Source organism: Mandrillus leucophaeus, unplaced genomic scaffold (genome assembly GCF_000951045.1).
Source record: "Mandrillus leucophaeus isolate KB7577 unplaced genomic scaffold, Mleu.le_1.0 Scaffold370, whole genome shotgun sequence".
Taxonomy (NCBI): domain Eukaryota; kingdom Metazoa; phylum Chordata; class Mammalia; order Primates; family Cercopithecidae; genus Mandrillus; species Mandrillus leucophaeus.
In genome coordinates this window covers 1501983-1521043 of record NW_012103921.1, presented here as the reverse complement: position 1 = coordinate 1521043, position 19061 = coordinate 1501983, and the positions used below count along the sequence as shown (strand labels likewise).

The following is a 19061-nucleotide window of genomic DNA, read 5'->3' as shown; positions in this document are numbered from 1 at the left end:
GGGGTACTGTTAGATGCCCAAAGAAGGTAAGAATTATAACTTGCTAGAAGAGCCGAATGAATTAAACACGCTCAAAGTTATCTTAAGAAAATTTTTACATTTTAATATTATCATGTTAAACCTTGAGTAAAATTATTTTTAAAAAGTAGCTAAAAGAATAGTCAAAAAAGGGAAAAAGCTACATACAGATTTATATTGCTCTTCATTTATAAGCTTCAATACATAATGCTAAGGATATTGAGATTACAGACAAGGAAATTGTTACAGTAATCCTTAGGACTGATTTGCCCTTGTTTCTTCCTCACATTCATCTCTTGGACTTGGTATGTTTTAATCTAAAGCAAAATCTGGCATGGCTTATTTTAAGACAGACAAACCACATGAAGAAAAGTTATGTTTCTGGGATGCAGTTAACAGATGACAGATTCAAAATGAATTTCTTTATAATGTACTAGATGAATTCTACCACCATTACTAATGGCATTTTTAAAAACTCTCCATTTTTGTTTACCAGATTATCTTTCTATCAAGTTAATACAAAGAAAATTTCTAGTTGGGGGAAGAGAAGAGTTAACCAAAAATTGTCATTTTATTTATTTATTTGAGATAATGTTCGGCTCTGTTGCCCAGGCTAGAGTGCAGTGGCATGATCACATCTCACTGCAGCCTCAACCTCCAGGGCTCAAGGAATCCTCCCACCTGAGCCTCCCAAGTAGCTGGGACCACAGGTACGCACCACCATGTCTAGCTAATTTTTTAAAAACATTTTTGTACAGTCAGGGTCTCCCTATATTGCCCAGGCTGGTCTCAAACTCCTGGGTTCAGGTGATCATCCTGCCTTCACCTCACAAAGTGCTGGGATTACAGCTGTGAGCCACTGTGCCTGGCCAAGTTTGTTATTTTAAAAGAGGTATTTTGAAAGAAAAACAAGAATTCAATGAAATCAAACATGCTACTAAAAATCTTTTTAAAATTCTAATATAAAATGGACTTAAAACAATTGGTCTCTGAGCTTGATATATTAAGTTTTGCTTAAAAAACTATTTCAAGAAATAGGTATAAACACACACCTGTCTATGAAATGGCACCACTGCTCTCAATATGAACTTAAGAGATTTGCTTACCTCCAATTCTGCCTCTAACATCTCTTCAGTGGTTCGGGTCCGATCTTTTGGTTTCTTCCATGTCTTTGGTACAGTTATAGCTATTTGAGCTGAAATACAAGATCAGGCCCATTACTTGCCACTGCAAAGTCATTCTGAGAAATATTAGGTCTAAGTGATACCTATATTCACATTCAGCAGGATAAAAGAGAACTTCACCCATACCAAATAAATAGTTGGCTGAAAAAGTGAACAACTCTGTAGTAGCCCAGAGATTGCAACGTCAAGTGCTGTGGGTACAAACTCATAGCTTTCTAACCAGTGGCCTGCGTTCTTCCCATTTCATGGTTAGAAATACCCCAGCATGTAATTCAACATGTGATGAGTATGCACATAAGAAAACTGACTTGTGATCCAATTCTAGATTTGGGTCTACTTCTATTAATCAACTATGTAAACTTAAGCAAGTCACAGGTCTCAGGCTCCTACATTATTCAGCTATAAAGTATGAGTGAGACTAGATATCTAAAGTTACTTCAAGCAATAAAACATAAAACGCTCAGGATTCTGTTATTTTTAAGTTTTCCAGACAACAAAAGGATACTTCAATTAAGGTTTTATTAGATAGGCAGCATTTCTAAAACATTGTTTTCATCTCAGATCAATACTGTTTGCCTAGCCTTTCATATTGCTAGAGTGAAAACTAAGAAAATAGATAATTTTTACTGAACTATTCCATCGTTTCAGAAATTCTAGATTAAAGGATTAAGTTTACAAAGGATTTTTAAAAATTCATCTGGCTTACAAATTCCACAGAATCATGGGTGTATAAGTGAAAGATTTTAACGATCAGATAGTAAGCTGATAATATTAAACTGCTTCTACAGAGGGCAACTTATGAATCAATAGACAGGTGTGAGGTACTATAGGAGGATGAACAGGGAGAAGAGTTAAAGAAAGGCCACTTAATAGGGAACATTACCAAAAGCAAATAAACACAAAGCTAAAGGGTATCATCTAATCTGATTCGCTACAGAAATATAAGATAATTCACTGAGACTCTGGGACAGTCTCATCTTTTTCGGTACGACAGTAAAATGTGCACATTTAACATTTAATATTTTTCCTCAAAATTACTGTACCATCTTAAAAAGTACTCTGCATATCTTCGTTATATACATCTCACACCAATTATTCTTTTTTCTTCCCCTCAGGAACCATTAAGGAAACACTAATAGACAAGCTGATATATTCTTGCTTTGTATCCTACTCAAGGTAAATTTTTTCAAAGGATGGAAACCATGGGTGGGTTTAAATTTGCTATTGTCTCACAGCCTTCTACTGAATACGTATATTCTGTAGTTGTCTCTTTGCATTTTTTCTTCTGATTTGATATAACCAGTCTGTTTAATGCGCTTCCTCCAAAATTCTTGGGATTTTCAACTCTGCTTCCTGAATCTTTTTAGGAGTTAGAGAGTTCAGAGAATCTGTAATATTATTTTGTTTTGCATTTGTATGAATTTAGCTCTAAATCTCATTCATGGAAAAGAGGAAGAACATTTTTTGGAGGATTTTTGGGCCTCAAATATAAGCTCAAAAGGAACTTCCTCTAAACAACAAAAAACAAAGATCAACTTTTCTTTCCACAAATATATCAAATATACTCAACCCCAAAACATGAAACAAAATATTTCTTCCTTGAGTAATATAACACATTTAACATACTTGGAAAAAAAACAGCTGCCAAGCCAGTGAGAATTGTTACTCATCTTGTTTAGGTGGCTATTTAAAGTCTTGATTTAAAACAATAATTCAGAAAAAGAGGGACAGAAAGAGCACAGTATTCTTTAGGAGACACTTAGTCCTTCAAAAAACCTGAACAAATACACACACACACACACACACACACACACACACACACACACACACACACCCCCTAATGCCCAGTGAGGTTGGGGCATATATATCCCCTCTCCTACAATTACTAATAGAAAGGTGCAGTAAAATTTGGGTGTGCTGAGGAATGAAGGGGGAGAAAAGGGAGTAGAAGGGAAGCAGTCAGGAAGAAAAAGGGAGAGAAATAGAGAAAGAGAGTGACATAGATTTACATGATAATTAACACTGATTAAACCAGAATGGGGGAATTAAATTTAAGCTATTGTCTCAGATTTGTTCTTTACTTTCTAGTTCATTGCACAGGGAGGGCACTTGAATTTGTTGACTGAACAAATAATAGCAGTTCTAGGCAAAGGCAATATTACTGACCTTCCCAAGGCAAAGACGTAGATTGTTTCCGCCTTGTCTTGTATTAAAGCATGACAGGACAAGCGACAGTCTCTGCATAGGATTCATAATTACCTGGACTCCCTCACCTGAGAACTAAAGTCTTACAGACACATTTAATTTCAAGATTTTTGCAAATTTTTATGATACTGGAACAAAATGTTTTTCTTCAGAGCTATTTTGTAAAATGTCTAATGGACAAATTCAGAAAATTATTAGAGCAACAGACACGTTTAATCATTGGGTTTTAGGGAGATTCTTTGTCTTCTCTCTACGGAAGTTTTAAAACTGTGCTACAGTTTACTGTTCCTACAGCTAATTGGAGGGAAACAATTTTTGATGTGTTAAGATGTCTTAAGATTTCAAAAAGAATGCACATTATAGTAACATTTTTCTGGTTCTGTAAGATGTATCACAAGTCATCCCCATAAATGGAAGTGTCTCTTAGTTTTTCATTTACTTTTTATGTGGGCTTGACTGGAGTCAAATTGTTACTCCTGCAAATTAAGAGCTAACAACTATCCCTGTACAACCTAAGAGATAAACACTGGACTTGGAGATGGAGGGCAAGGGTGAATGTAAAAGTTTCATAAACTTACTGGTTTTTATATAACACCCACACGTGTTTTTAAAAATAGTTTTCCCTGAAGTCTGAGGTAGTTAGAATATGGAGGCCGGGTACAGCGGCTCACGCCTGTAATCCCAGCACTTTGGGAGGCCAAGGCAGGCAGATCACGTGAAGTCAAGAGTTCAAGACCAGCCTGGCCAACATGGTGAAACCCTGTCTCTACTAAAAAATACAAAAATTAGCTGGGCATGGTGGCATGTGCCTGTAATCCCAGCTACTCGGGAGGCTGAGGCAGGAGAATCACTTGAACCTGGAGGTGGAGGTTGCAGTGAGCAGAGATCACGCCACTGCATTTCAGCCTGGGCGATCGAGCAAGACTTCATCTCAAAAAAAAAAAAAAAAAAAGATTATGGAGAAAAACTTTTATGTAAAATTGTAGGTCTTACCGGAATAGCAGAATCAAGAGCAGTTACGAGACAGGAATATAATACATTCTGAGGAACTATTCTGTGTAAACACATGATCTAGAACATGCAGTCTTTCTTTTTCTTTGCAGAAATACCAGCTCTTAAAGAAACTGCTAATAGTTAAGTCATGGTTTTTAGTCTAAAATCCTGACTCAGAAATGTTACACAGTAAGTACAAGAATGACAAACGTTACTGCTATCACTGGCATAATCTCCCTTTGTCTAGATTATTTATTCTAATCACAAAAAAGTACACCCATTGAAGAACGCTTATAAAGTAAAGCTGAAAAAAAAAAAAAACCACCTACGTGTTATCTTTGAGACATTGTAAACCTGGGTTATTTTCTTTCCGAGATTTAAAAGCATTATTATAGGCACATGTCTATTTAGTTTTATACTGGTTTTTGTTTTTGTTTTTTCCCCCACTAAACTTCAAACAAGAATTTAACCTTTATAGTTTTGGTCTTTGGGACTGTCCTAACACAAATTAACTGTTAAAATTCTTATATATTCAATCTGCTAATTTTTTTTTTTTTTTTGGAGACATGGTCTTCCTTTGTTGTCCAGGCTGGAGCACAGTGGCATGAACTTGGCTCACTGTAGCTTCAAACTCCTGGGCCCCAGTGATTCTCCCACCTCAGTCTCCCCAGTAGCTGGGACCGCAGGTACATGCAACCATGCCCAGCTAATTTTTTAAACTTTTTGTAGACATCATCTCTTACCATGTTGCCCAGGCTGGTCTTGAACTCCTGGGCTCAAGTGATCCTCCCGTCTTGGCTCCCAAAGCGCTGGGATTACAGGAGTGAGCCACTGCCACACTCAGCCCAATCTGCTAAATTGTGATTAAGCAGCTAAAAGCTCATAATTACTGCTATGTAGTAGGATAATTTGAAAGCAATCAACTAAGAGGGAGACGACTAAAATTAAAAAAGATTCTAAAAAGATAAATAGGCAGTGAAGAACTATAAAAGAGCTAAATGTACATGATTCTAAAAATTAAGACATTTTATTCAAAAGTAAACAGGAACTAAAAAAACCTACTTGGCCTGGCATGGTGGCTCACGTCTAGAATCCCAGCACTTTGGGAGGCCAAGGTGGGCAGATCACAAAGTCAGGAGTTCAAGACCAGCCAGGACAACATAGTGAAACCCTGCCTCTACTAAAAATACAAAACATTAGCCGGGTGTGGTGGCAGGCCCCCGTAATCCCAGCTACTTGGGAGGCTGAGGCAGGAAAATCGCTTGAACCTGGGAGGTGGAGGTTTCAGTGAGCCAAAATTATGCCATTGCACTCCAGCCCGGGTGACAGTGTGAGACTCCCACTCAAAAAAAAAACAAAAAGAAAAAAAAAATACCTTCATGATTAGTCTTCAGAAAATCCACATAAGGATAAAATTAAACTGGTCAAGTTTCACATCTACTGTCAAGAGTCAAATCACAGCACAGATCTTTATGAGCCACTTCTAGTAGCAAGGATTTGGATTCAGGCTAATGAAATTAAATGGGATTTTTAGAGAGTAGGGTAAGGTTAAAAAACAGAAAAGGGTAAAAAAATATAAAATTATACCTACACTTCATTTATAACCATGTAAAATATTTATGTAAAAACTGGGAGGAAACAAAGAAAAGTTTAATGCTAACATGCAGGCTACATACTTGAATAATAAGTGGTTTCTCTTTGTTCTTCAATGCTTGTAATGATAATTTAAAATTGGAAGAAATAAAAAAGTAAAACTTTTAAAGTTAATTTTCATTCACTATTTCAAATCCTGTTTTATCCTGTATGACTAACCCACTTTAGTCTTGTTATAGATTTTAGGACAGATTGCTCTTTATAAAAATACTATTGGAACACATTTTAAAAACAGCTAATTTTACTGGGCACAGTACAATTTTGTGTATGATTTTGATCTGGAGAACTCATGGAGTTCATAGACAGTACTCATTTTATACCCCAAAAAACGAAAAACCAAAAACAGTATCATTCCACAGAAGTTAAAAGAATGTAAAAGAGGTTGAGAGCAGTGGCTCACACCTGTAATCCCAGCACTCTAGGAGGTTGAGGAGGGAAGACTGTTTGAGGTCAGGAGATCAAGAGCAGCCTAAGTGAGACCTCTACAAAAAATTAAAAAATTAGCCAGGCACGGGGTACATGATTGTCATTCCGGCTTCTCAGGAGGCTAAAGTAGGAGGATCACTTGAGCCCAGGAGTTGGAGGTGCAGTGAGCCATGATTGTGCCACTGTACTCTAGCCTGGGTAACAGAGTGAGACCTTGCCTCAAAAAAAAAAAAAACACCAAAAAAAAAAAAAAAACCCAAAAGAACGTAAAAGCGCTAACTACATAAGACAGGTAAATCTCTAATCCCAGGGTATCCTATCCTACTATTAGCTATGCCACAATATAAATCTGACAGCAATTTTTAGGTAAACTTAATATTGCTTCTCTTTACTAATTTATTAATCAGGTAGTCATCCAAGTAAGTTGCAAGAGTTTAACATTTTTTCTATTTCCTTGGTATAATAAAGAAAAGTGATCTTTATTTTCCTCTCTCTCCCTTTTCTTAGATCTTAAGCTAAAGAACACTTGTAGTTAATTGCAAATGCTTCCTCTACCCCTTATATAAATATAAATATAGATATAGACAGCTAGACTCTGTCTCTTATAAAAATAAAATATACTGCACTCCAGCCTTGGTGACAGAGTGAGACTCTGTCTCTAAAAAAATAAGGCCAAGTATGGTGGCTCATGCCACCATGAGGTCAAGATGGGAGCATTGTCTAGGAGTTCAAGACCAGCCTGGGCAACATAGGGAGACCTCATCTCTACAAAATACAAAAAATTAGCCCAGCATGGTGGCTAATTTTTAAAAATTAGCCAGGTATAGTGTTGTGCACCTGTGGTACAAGCTACTCAGGAGGCTGAGGCAAAAGGATTGCCCGAGCCCGGGAGATTGAGGCTGCAGTGAGCTGTGATCACACCACTGTGCTCTAGCTTGGGTGAAAGAGTGAGACTTGGTCTCAAGATAAAATTTAAAAAAAATTAATAAGGCTGTTTTATTTTCTGCATTTGTGGAGATAATTTTCTGGGTTGGCCTGAACTGTGCACATTAGCTGAAGATCTTGTGACCACATAATGGCCAGGTAAGAGATTGAATTACAAAAAAGTCTCCCTTCTAGCTCCACATGCTTTTGGAATACAACATAAACTCCCTAGTTCCAAGATTTGAAATTTACATGTCCAGAGTCTGGGTCTCTTAGATTGAAGTGACACAAAATTGACACTATGAAGACTTTCCAAGGATAGACACTTCACTAATGCTCAGGGAACAGTCCCAGTGCATTGTCACAGAGTTGCGCATAAACAGAGGAGAATGTTCTACTAATGGAACTTTCAGTGAGAGTTCCTATCCTTGTCACCTGGTTTTAATCCCTTCTCATCCATTCTTGATATATTTTGACAATTTTTACTTTTTTCCAAGTTTTGAGATCTACAGGTTGGTACTAAATCATTCTGATTACACAATACGCAAGAACTTTTTCCCTCTAGAGTACCTATAGGCTGTGAATCATATTCTGTGCCAAATCACCACCTTTTTTCCTTTCACAGATCTTCATGGAAATCTAGGAAAATGTGATGATTCATCTAAGAAACTAAGGTGGCACGAAGAAGAAACTCAGGTGAGAGAAGGATAAATTTTACAATGAAGATGTAATGACCTGAAAAGAGTAACAATGGCGATGAAATATGTAAGAATGATGGGTCACTGAGAGATGTCAACCAAAAGAAAAACTTGAGAGTTAGGTCTAGTGTTTTTCAGGCATTTCTCAGAGGTTGTTATATGAAATGTATGTTGACTTGGTAATTAGGCTTCCCATTGTATGACAAAATCTCTCTGCTCTATCACTGCTTCACAAAGAGCTTGAATTACATGAGTTGGTTTGGTGAGGTCCTAGCAACGGAAACAAAACAGTATAATAAAATGAGGAAAATAGACTTAAATTCTACCAAACACAGCCATTTCACTTGGGGAGGACAAGGTGGGTGAACTGCTTGAGGCCAGGAGTTCCAAAATTAGCCTGAGCAACACAGTGAGATACCATCTCTTATGAAAAAAATTTTTAAATTAGCCAGGTGTGGTGGCATGTGTCTATAGTCCTAGCTACTTAGGAGGCTGAGGCAGGAGGACAGCTTGAGCCCAAGGGTTGAAGGTTATATGATCGTATTACTGTACCCTAGCCTGTGTGACATAGCAAGAACCTGTCTCTAAAAACAACGAAGCCAGATATCTATAACACAATTTAAATGTTTTTACTTCTAGCTTTAACGTTAAATATCAAAGTAAAAGTCAAATCCAGGTTTAGTAATTTTATTTATATCCTCAATAACCACTTTTTGGTTTTATAAATTTTTTCTCTACTGTTTTCTCGTTATCTGTTTAATTTATTTCCTATCTGTATTATTTCCTTTCTTTTACTTTTTCTGGGTTTGTTCTTCTTTTAATAATTTCTTAAGGTGAAAGCTGAGGTCAATAATTAGATTTTTTTTTTTTTTTTTTTTTTTGACGGAGTCTTGCTCTGTCACCCAGGTTGGAGTGCAGTGGCGCCATCTCGGCTCACTGTACGCTCCGCCTCCCGGGTTCACGCCATTCTCCTGCCTCAGCCTCCCCAGCAGCTGGGACTACAGGCGCATGCCACCATGCCTGGCTAATTTTTTTGTATTTTTAGTAGAGATGGGGTTTCACTGTGTTAGCCAGGATGGTCTGGATCTCCTGACCTCATGATCCGCCTGCCTCGGCCTCCCAAAGTGCTGGGATTACAGGTGTGAGTCACCGCGCCTGGTCTTTTTTTTTGTTTCTAATAATTGCGGTTAAGTGATGTAAATTTTCATCTGTGTACTGCTTTAGCAGTGTGGTAGGCAGAACAATGGACCAAACCAAAGATGCCAATGACTTAATGCTTTTAACCTTGTGAATACGTAACCTTACCTGGCAAAACTGACTTTACAAATGTGATATTAAAGGATCTTGTGATGAAGAGACTATTATCCTGGATTAACCCAGTGGATCCAATGTAATCGAAAGGCTCATTACAAGCAAGAGGGAGGTAGGAGAAACAGAGAAAGAGATTTGAAGATGCTATGCTGTTGGCTTTGAAGATGGAGGAAGGGGTCACAGCCAAAGAATGTAAGCAGTCTCTAACAGATAAAAAAGACAAGGGAATAGATTCTTCCACAGAGCCTCCAGAGGAGTCACAGACCTGATGATACCTTGATTTTTGGCCCAAATGAAACCCATTTTGGACTTCTGACATCCAAAACTGTAAGATAATATGTATTGTTTTAAGCCACTGTGTTTGTGGTGATTTGTTACAACAGCAATAGAAAATGAACAAAAGAAACACCCACAAAATTTGATATGTTGGGTGGGTTTTCATTTTCCGTCGGTTCAAAATATTTTATAATTTCATTTCTGATTTCTTCTTTGACCTCTGCATTATTTAAAAGTGTGTTAGTTTCTAAACATATGGGGGATTTTCCAGAGATATTTTTCTCATTGATTTCCAACTTGAATCCTTTTAAAGTTATTAAGCCTCGGTTTTGGAAACACAATATGGTCTATCTCGGTAAATGTTCAATTTGTATTTGAAAAGAATGTGTATCTACTGTTCGAATGGTTAGTCAATTAAATCAAGTTGGTTGACTGTGCTATTCAATCTCCTAGGTCCTTACTAGTTTTCTGTTTACTGGTTCTACCAATTCTGGGTTTTCCAGTTATGTCGATTCCTTATCGCTACTTTTTGAATATGTGAAATACAGTTATAGCAACCGTATCTAATAACCCTTTAATGATTTTTCTGCTAATTCTAAGTATGTCAGTAATGAGCTTCAACTGATTTGTCTTCTCCTCATTATGGGTCATATTTTTTTCATGGTGTCACTGGGCCAAAAATCAAGGTATCATCAGGTCTGTGACTCCTCTGGAGGCTCTGTGGAAGAATCTATTCCCTTGTCTTTTTTATCTGTTAGAGACTGTTTGTATTCTTTGCAAATACTTGAGGAAGAAACAATATCAATTTTACACCAACTTTCTCAGAATACTGAAGGAGAAAACTCATTAACTCATCATTTGAAGTCTGCGTCGTTACCAAGATACCCAAACATGACAATCACCAGAAAACTAAAGGTGAACATCCCTTATAAATTTAAACACAAACGCCCCACCCCCCCAAAAAAAACACTAAATAAAATTTTAGCAAGTAAAATTCAACAATACAGAAAAAGAAAAAAATGTGATGGCCAAATTTTATCCCAGGAAAGCAGGTTGGTTTAATATTCAAATATCACATATTTTCAAATAAGCAATTAATAAGCAAAAAAGAAAACCATATGATTTACTAACAAATGCAGGAAAAGCAATTGATAAAATCCAATCTATATTCTTGACTAAAATAATTTCTCAGCAGTCTAGGAATAAAAAAGAAGTTCCTCATCTAGATAATAAAAAACTGACAGTTAACATCATACTTAATGGTAAAAGATTGAAAGATTTCTCCCTGAGAAAATGTTTACTTTTACCACTTCTATTCAGCATTGTATTGAAGGTCCCAGCTAGTGCAGTAAGTCAAGAAAAAGAAATAAAGCGTGCATCCAGATGGAAATGAACTTTGTCTTCGTTCAAATAAGATCTTAAAATCCAAAGGGATCACCATGAAAAAGCTAACAAGACTAACAAGTGTACTCAGCGAAGTTGCAAGACATGAAACTGATATACAAAAATCTATCATATATTGTATTTCCATATACTAGTAACAAAAATTGAAATAAAAAATACCACGTACAAGAGCATCTAAAGATATAAATTTGACAAAAGATACAAAAAACCTATACGCTAGAAACTCCAATTATTGAGAGAATTAAAGAATACTTTAAAATATGCCTTTGGGAGGCCGAGGCAGGCAGATCACGAGGTCAGGAGATCGAGACCATCCTGGCTAACACGGTGAAACCCCATCTCTACTAAAAATACAAAAAATTAGCTGGGTGTGGTGGCGGGCACCTGTAGTCTCAGCTACTTGGGAGAGGCAGGAGAATGGCGTGATCCCGGGAGGCAGAGGCTGCAGTGAGCTGAGATCATCCCATTGCACTCCAGCTTGAGCGATAAGAGCGAGACTCTGTCTCAAAAAAACAAACAAACAAAAAAAACCATGACCATGTTCATGGGTCAGAATACTCAATATTGCAAGATGTCAATTCTGTCTACAGTGTCAATGCAAATCAAATTTCAACTGCCTTTTTTTTTGCAGGAAAAAATATAGAAAACCTGATTATAAAATAAATCTAGAAAAACAAAGGACCTAGAATGGCCAAAACAATTTTGAAAAAGAAGAATGAAATTAGAGGGCTTAATACTCGGATTTTAAGACTTATTACAAAGCTTCTCTATCACGACTGTGTGGTATGAGCATAAAGACAACCGGATAAATAGAAAAAAACAGAGAATCCATTCAATCGACTCTCAATATGTATGCACAACATACTTATAGAAGTAGTACAAAGGAGATTTAGCAGAAACAAGATAGCCTGAAATTTTCAGACATTACTGGTGGGAATATAAAATGGCAAATGTACTTTCGAAAATGACTTACAATTTCTTAAAAATTAATATACAGCTATATATAATCCAGCCATTTCATCTATACATATTTACCCAAGAAAAATGACAGCTTATGTCCATACAAAGACTTGTACCTAGGTGCTCACAGCAACATTATTTGTAATAGCCCCAAACTGGAAACAGTCAAAATGTCTATCAATAGGTTAAAAAACAGACAAATTGTGGCAAATCCGTACTCGGCATTTCTTTAAAAATACAACATATAGGCCGGGCACGGTGGCTCACGCCTGTAATCCCGGCACTTTGGGAGGCCGAGGCGGGTGGATCACGATGTCAGGAGCTCAAGACTATCCTGGCTAACATGGTGAAATCCCGTCTCTACTAAAAATACAAAAAATTAGCCGGGCGAGGTGGCGGGCGCCTGTAGTCCCAGCTACTCGGGAGGCTGAGGCAGGAGAATGGCGTGAACCTGGGAGGCGGAGCTTGCAGTGAGCCGAGATCGCACCACTGCACTCCAGCCTGGGTGACAGAGTGAGATTCTGTCTCAAACAAAACAAAACAAAACAAAAAAACATATATAAACATGCTGAATGAAAGAAGCCAGTCAGGCTGGGCATGGTGGCTCATGCCTTTAACCTCATCACTTTGGGAGGCCGAGGCAGGTGGATTGCTTAAGCTCAGAGTTTGAGATCAGCCTGGGCAACATGGTGAAACTGTCTCTACAAACAAAAACAAACAAAAACCAAAAAATTAGCCAGACATTGTAGTGCACGCCTGTTGCCCCAGCTACTTGGGAGGCTGAGGCAGGAGGATGCATTGAACCTGGGGGGTCAAGGCTGCAGTGGGCTGTGATCGTGCTACTACACTCCAACCTAGGTGACAGAGTGAGACCCTATCTCAGAAAGAAGCCAGACAAAAAAGAGTTCATGCTTTCATTTACGTAAGATTTCTAAAATGCAAACTAATCTGTAGTGACAAAAAACTTGTGCTTGCCTGGTGATGAAATAAGGCTAGTAGTGCAGGAGGGAGGGATTTACAAAACAGGCATAAAAAAATTTTGGGTGATAAATATGATTATAGTTACCATTTATACAGAGTATGTTCCTGTTAAAAGTGATCAAATATTTTGTGTACATTAACCTTATGTCAACTATACCTCAACAGAAATATTAAAGTGTCCTGGGTGGTTTCTGAAGTACCCAAAACATTAGCATATCCATGCATCTATTACACACTTACCAAAATATGATAATGTATGTTTACTGGCATAAAAACGTTTCTATGACATACTGTTTTTACAAGGCTTTAAAATTATATATACAGTTATTTTTCCATTTACAAAGGTAAATATATAATCTGTACATCTAAGTAGTGGGATTCCAAGGGGTTTTTTTCTTCCTCCTCATTTCTGTTGCTTTTATCTTTTACTTTTTGTTTTTAATGACAAATGTGTCCATTGAAACAAAGGTAATATCCCTCTCTCCCGACTAGCCATTTCTACTTGCCTGAGGTGAAACTTGCCTCAGCACTTTGTATCTGATGTATAGTCTTCTACACCATCATGGCTCACACAAATAATCACAACTCCATATACAAGTTTATTTTATTATTTATTTTATTTTTTAGACAGGGTTTCTCTCTGTGGCTCAGGCTGGAGTGCACTGGTGCAGTCACGGCTCTCTATACTCTTGAACTGCCGGGTTCAAGCAGTTCTCCTGCTTCGGCCTCTTGAGTAGCTGGGACCACAGTAACGCGCGAGCACTTTGCTAATTTTTATTTTTTTGTAGAGACGGGTCTCCCTATGTTGCCTAGGTTGGTCTTGAACTCCTGGGCACAAGCAATCCTTCCGTCTTAGCCTCCCAAAGTGCTGGAATTACAGGCATGAGCCACAGCACCTAGCCACAAGTTTAATGGGGTCATAACTATATGAGTTGTTCTTCAACATGCTTTATTTTCACTTAAGAAAATCCCTCCTAGCGTCTAGTCATTATGCAAACACCAGTATGCAACATTTCTTTTGAAAAATCTTACGTTTTTGCTATTTTTCTTACCACGAAAACTTTTAAATATATCCCACTAGTACCTTTTATTTAAAAAAAAAAAAAAAAAAAAAATTGGCAGTTTCTCACTATGTTGCCCAGGCTGCTCTTGAACTTCTGGGCTCAAGTAATCCTCTGCCTCAGCCTCCTGAGTAGCTGAAATTATAGGTGTGAGCCACTGCACCCAGCCTATACTAGTTATTTCCAAATACAGATATTGTCAGATTTAGTTCCACAAAGGTTACTCATACTCCTCTCACAAAGAAATGTGTCTTGGATTTTCTCTATTCTCACAAGTACTTTATATTTGGCAAACTAATAGCTTAAACGTGCTATTTCTACACTCACTAATGAGGTTAAGCATTTTTTCCTTTTTTGTTTTCGGTTATTTGCTCTTTCTTTTCTGTGAATTTCCCATTTTCATCCTTTATCTAATCTTCCATTAGATACTTTGTTTTCTTTTTAACCCACAGGTATTTTCCTACAGATAGGTTAACCTTATACATATGGTCTTTTGATTTCCTTTCTGCCAAGACAAAACCCAACATTTATTTATTCTTTTCTTTTAGACAGGGTCTCACTTTGTCGCCCAGGCTGAAGAACAGTGGCTCAATCACGGCTCACTGCAGCTTCAACCCCCCTGGTTCAGGTGATCCTCCCACCTCAGCCTCCCATGTAGCTGAAGTACAGGTGCATGCCACCACACCTTGCTAATTTTTGTATTTTTTGTAGAGACAGGATTTCGTTATATTGTTCAGGCTGGTCTTTGAACTCCTGGGCTCAAGCAATCCACCCAACTTGACCTCCCATAGTGCTGGGATTACAGGTGTAAGCCATCAAGCCTGACCCCATTTTTTTTTAATTATCATCACTTTATATTGAATTTTCTCTAACCAGTATATGCTGACTTTGAAAACAATACCAAAAGAAAAAATAATAATTAAAAAAATCCATTTTAACTAATCTGAAATTAAGGCAAGGGAAAGTCTTTTTTCTCTTGCCTTTAATACATATCACAAAGTAAATTAGAAGGGAGACACAGCGTCTACAAAGCCTATGATCTGGCATACTTCTCCTCAGCAGTAAGCTACTATTTTACTCTAGCTATGAATTTTGAGAATCACTAAGCAATAATATTTTTAAAGACCCTTTTATAGAGAAGAAAATCAGAATGTTATTTCCTATTGTAAGGATGTAGGCTATCCTTCTAAAGACACCGAAGTCAGAATGTTATTTTCTCTTGTGATGACTTCAGTTAGTCCTCTGGAGATATATATATATATATATATATATATTTTGTAAGACGGAGTTTTGGTCTTGTTGTCCAGGCTGGAGTGGAAAGGCGCAATCTTGGCTCACTGCAACCTCCACCTCCCGGGTTCAAGCAATTCTCTTGCCTCAGCCTCCCAAGTAGCTGGGATTACAGGCACACCACCACCACACCCAGCTAATTTTGTATTTTTAGTAGAGATGAGATTTCTCCATTTTGGTCAGGCTGGTCTCAAACTCCCAATCTCAGGTGATCCGCCAGCCTCGACCTCCCAAAGTGCTGGGTTTACAGGCGTGAGTCACTGCGCCCAGTCGAGATAAATTACTTTATTGTACAAATAAAATTTATAAACGGTGATATTTAACTAAGTTTTTAAAATAGGCAATTTGTTTTAAGTCACATATTTTAAGTAGACAAATTCCTGTAAATTTTCAAGCAAACTTTGATTTAATATATTTTATTCACATTCTTATCTTTTATTAGTAAAGATATGAGATAGCCTATTAATAAGTGATCATTATGGCAGAAAAGTAAGTAGAAAGGGCAACAATTAAAACTGAAAATTATCATCACATTATGACTGGTGATTGGATAGAAGAGAGAATAGAATAGTAGAATATATTAGGCTTGTTCTCTGCTTTTAAGCGAGAAAGGTGATTCCTACTGCCAAGAACAGGAAGTTGGAATAACTTTCTTCAATTAATCTACCGTGTAATAGGAACTGAGAGAATTCTAAGAGAAAGAGGCTTAAAAATTCCAGTAACATATATGGTAGACTTTCTTACTGATCAGAAGCTACCTGATTCTCACTGTACTCTGTTTCATCTCCTATTCTGACCAAAACTTCCACCGAGAGCTTGGGTTTTTTTTCCCTATTAACTTCAGTCCTAGGCCTTTGGGATTTTTACACCAACTCTCTTTGGTCACTCTCTAGAAATACTGTTTCAGAATGGCAGTGGTCCAGGTTTCCTGATAGTAAATGCAGGAACCATCCATATATAGAGAAAGCTAAAGTCTCAATATTATTTTCAAAACCTTTTCTGCTAAAATATATTTTAGTAACAGTCTGCCTCTCTGTTGCTCCTCCAAACAACATAACTCATTTGAACAGGAATAATTATTTTATATAATAGAAGTGTTTATAAAAATTATGTGTAAATTATACTTGGGTGTATTTGAAAATGCTAAGAATGAATTATGTGATGTAACCATGTATAATTCTTAATGCATATGAAACCCTAAATATACCATATTCATAATGAAAAAAAATCTAATTTTTCCATTGACCAAATACCTATTTTGTGCAGAGAACAATTCCATATGTTGTTATTTGTAAATGAAAAAGCAAAAGCCAAGAAAAGCCAACACAATTTTGACGTAGAATTGAAAGGTAGTGGGCTTGTAATATTAAGATATTATAAAACTAAAGTAACTAAGGTAATTATGCTATTGATGCAAGGTTAGGCAGAGAAAAGAAGTGGCTCAATAGAAACCATTAATCTGAACGCAGTGTTGAAGTGCTGTATCAGCTTAACTAACAGTGTGCCTCATTATATAAATTGACCTCAGTCCTTGACCATTCCGAAAGAACAGCTGTTGGATTCCAAACCATGATTTTAAGGTCATGGATGATGTCACAGGATTGCAATGTGAGACATCTGTACCAGGGACTAGATACCACACTATCAAATTATACCAAGATACGAGCTGGTGATTCCATAGCCATATATGCTAAACTGGAAGAATACTGTTGAATTCAATTTTTTGTCATTATACTCCAGCTTCTGATATTGCCAGGTGAGGAGATAATGCTTACTAAAGTATGCAGTCTAAAAGCTCCAGCTTAGCCAATGTTTGGGCTCTGTCCCAAAGTGGCATGGAAAATAGAAGAAAATGTGCATCTACTTCTGCTTTTCTCATCATGCTTCAGCAGGTCCAGTGTGTATTTTGACATCCCCAGGCTTCTGCCCTGCCATGGACATTCCTGTATCTTTATTTTCTTGATTTCACTCTTCTTTCTTCAAATCTTTGGTGCTTATATCTACTTAGGTGATGGAATTTCTCTCAGAGTAGTAAATGACAAAATTATCAAAAATTCAACATCCTTTCAATTCACCATTACACTCAAATATTTTTGCAGCATTTGGGATTGGTATTGTCTGATACAAACTCTTTTTGAAAAGTTCTTTTAGGCCTATATTCGTATCAGTCTCCAAGTCTTGCTTTTCCTATTTCCATATCGAACATACTTCTTAGAATCTGAAGACCTCTATCTTATTTCAAATATCAATTTCACTTGACTGAACTCTAGTTTTCTGATATCTCAAATACTTATCAAAGTGCCACTTAAATCCAAAAATTCTGATGTAAATTCACTTGCATGGGAATGAATCTACTACTAGCTTCAAGGTCTACCTTTTTTTTTTTTTTTTAAACGGAGTTTTGCTCTTGTTGCCCAGGCTGGAGTGCAATGGCATGATCTCGGCTCACCACAACCTCTGCCTCCCGGGTTCATGCGATTCTCCTCCCTCAGCCTCCCAAGTAGCTGGGATTACAGGCATGCGCCACCACGCCCGGTTGATTTTGTATTTTTAGTAGAGATGGGGTTTCTCCATGTTGGTCGGGCTGGTCTCAAACTCCCAACCTCAGGTGATCTGCCCACCTTGGCCTCCCAAAGTGCTGGGATTACAGGCGTGAGCCACCATGCCCAGCCTTCAAGGTCTACCTCTTTAAGAACATGTGCTTCTCTGGTTTCTGAGACATAGCAAAGTTAGAAATTTGGCTTTTACCTTTTGGTCAACATCAGGCCCATTTACTGCTCTGCATTTTTAACATTTTTACCAACCCACTTAGTGTATACCCTTGCTACTCTACACAATCAAAGACTTGGATACAAGCTAAGAATAATTATTAGGGTTTGAGTTCTTTGAGGATAAGGATAGTATTTTATTGGTCTCTTCAATCTACCCAGCAACCAATACAATGCCTGGCAAATCTGTTAATGAATAAATGACCTGCAATCAAAATTAAACTCACGATTAATGTCTCTCTAGAACAACAATACTGGTTAAATCTCTTTGTGTTAAGTAGGTAGTATTACAGTATTCCCATTTCAGAGATGAGGAAACTGAAGAACAGAGAGATGATTAAGTTTCCCCTTTACAGAGAGTAAAGGTTGGAGCTAGAACTGAAACACAGATCTAACTTCCAAATCCTTCCCAACTCAATACCCTGCCTCTCAAGTCTGCCTTATCCCGCACTTTCTCGCCTGAATTCCAGCTTCATTATTATCTTGGTTAAAGTTGTCTTTTGCTTTTGTAGCAGAATAGGATGTGCAGTTTACTGTCCCAACAGCACAGTATGTCATTAGAAAAATAAAATGGCAAAGTGACGCTAAGTAGAAGGTTTGTTCCAAAAAGTTCAGTGGAGGACAGTCCATTAAGCAATTGTCGACACTGAGAACAAAGATGACTCCAATGAGACCACTGGCGTATTTTTGAGGCCTCTGTTTTTACTGCTCTGTTTGCAGCCTTAGGCACTTTTGCATTTCAATAAGACACTTTTGAACCACTTCTACCATCATCAAAAAAGCCTGCAATTTAATTCAAGGTAAACCTAGTACAGATGCAAAAAAGTCAATCACTACAGCACAAATATGTAATTTAATTAGGAAAGAGACTATAACACACATAGTTATCGTTCCATCTACTCAACACTT

At 37.3% G+C, this 19061-nt stretch overlaps 1 protein-coding gene across 1 annotated transcript in view; it reads right to left on the bottom strand.

The window, feature by feature from the left end:
* The window catches only part of EIF4G3 (eukaryotic translation initiation factor 4 gamma, 3), a 297458-nt gene that overhangs the window by 88877 nt on the left and 189520 nt on the right, over positions 1 to 19061 (bottom strand). The window contains exon 13 of the mRNA XM_011990137.1: positions 1125 to 1213. Within this exon, the coding sequence (XP_011845527.1) occupies positions 1125 to 1213 (89 nt within the window). The remainder of the gene's footprint in view (positions 1 to 1124; positions 1214 to 19061) is intronic.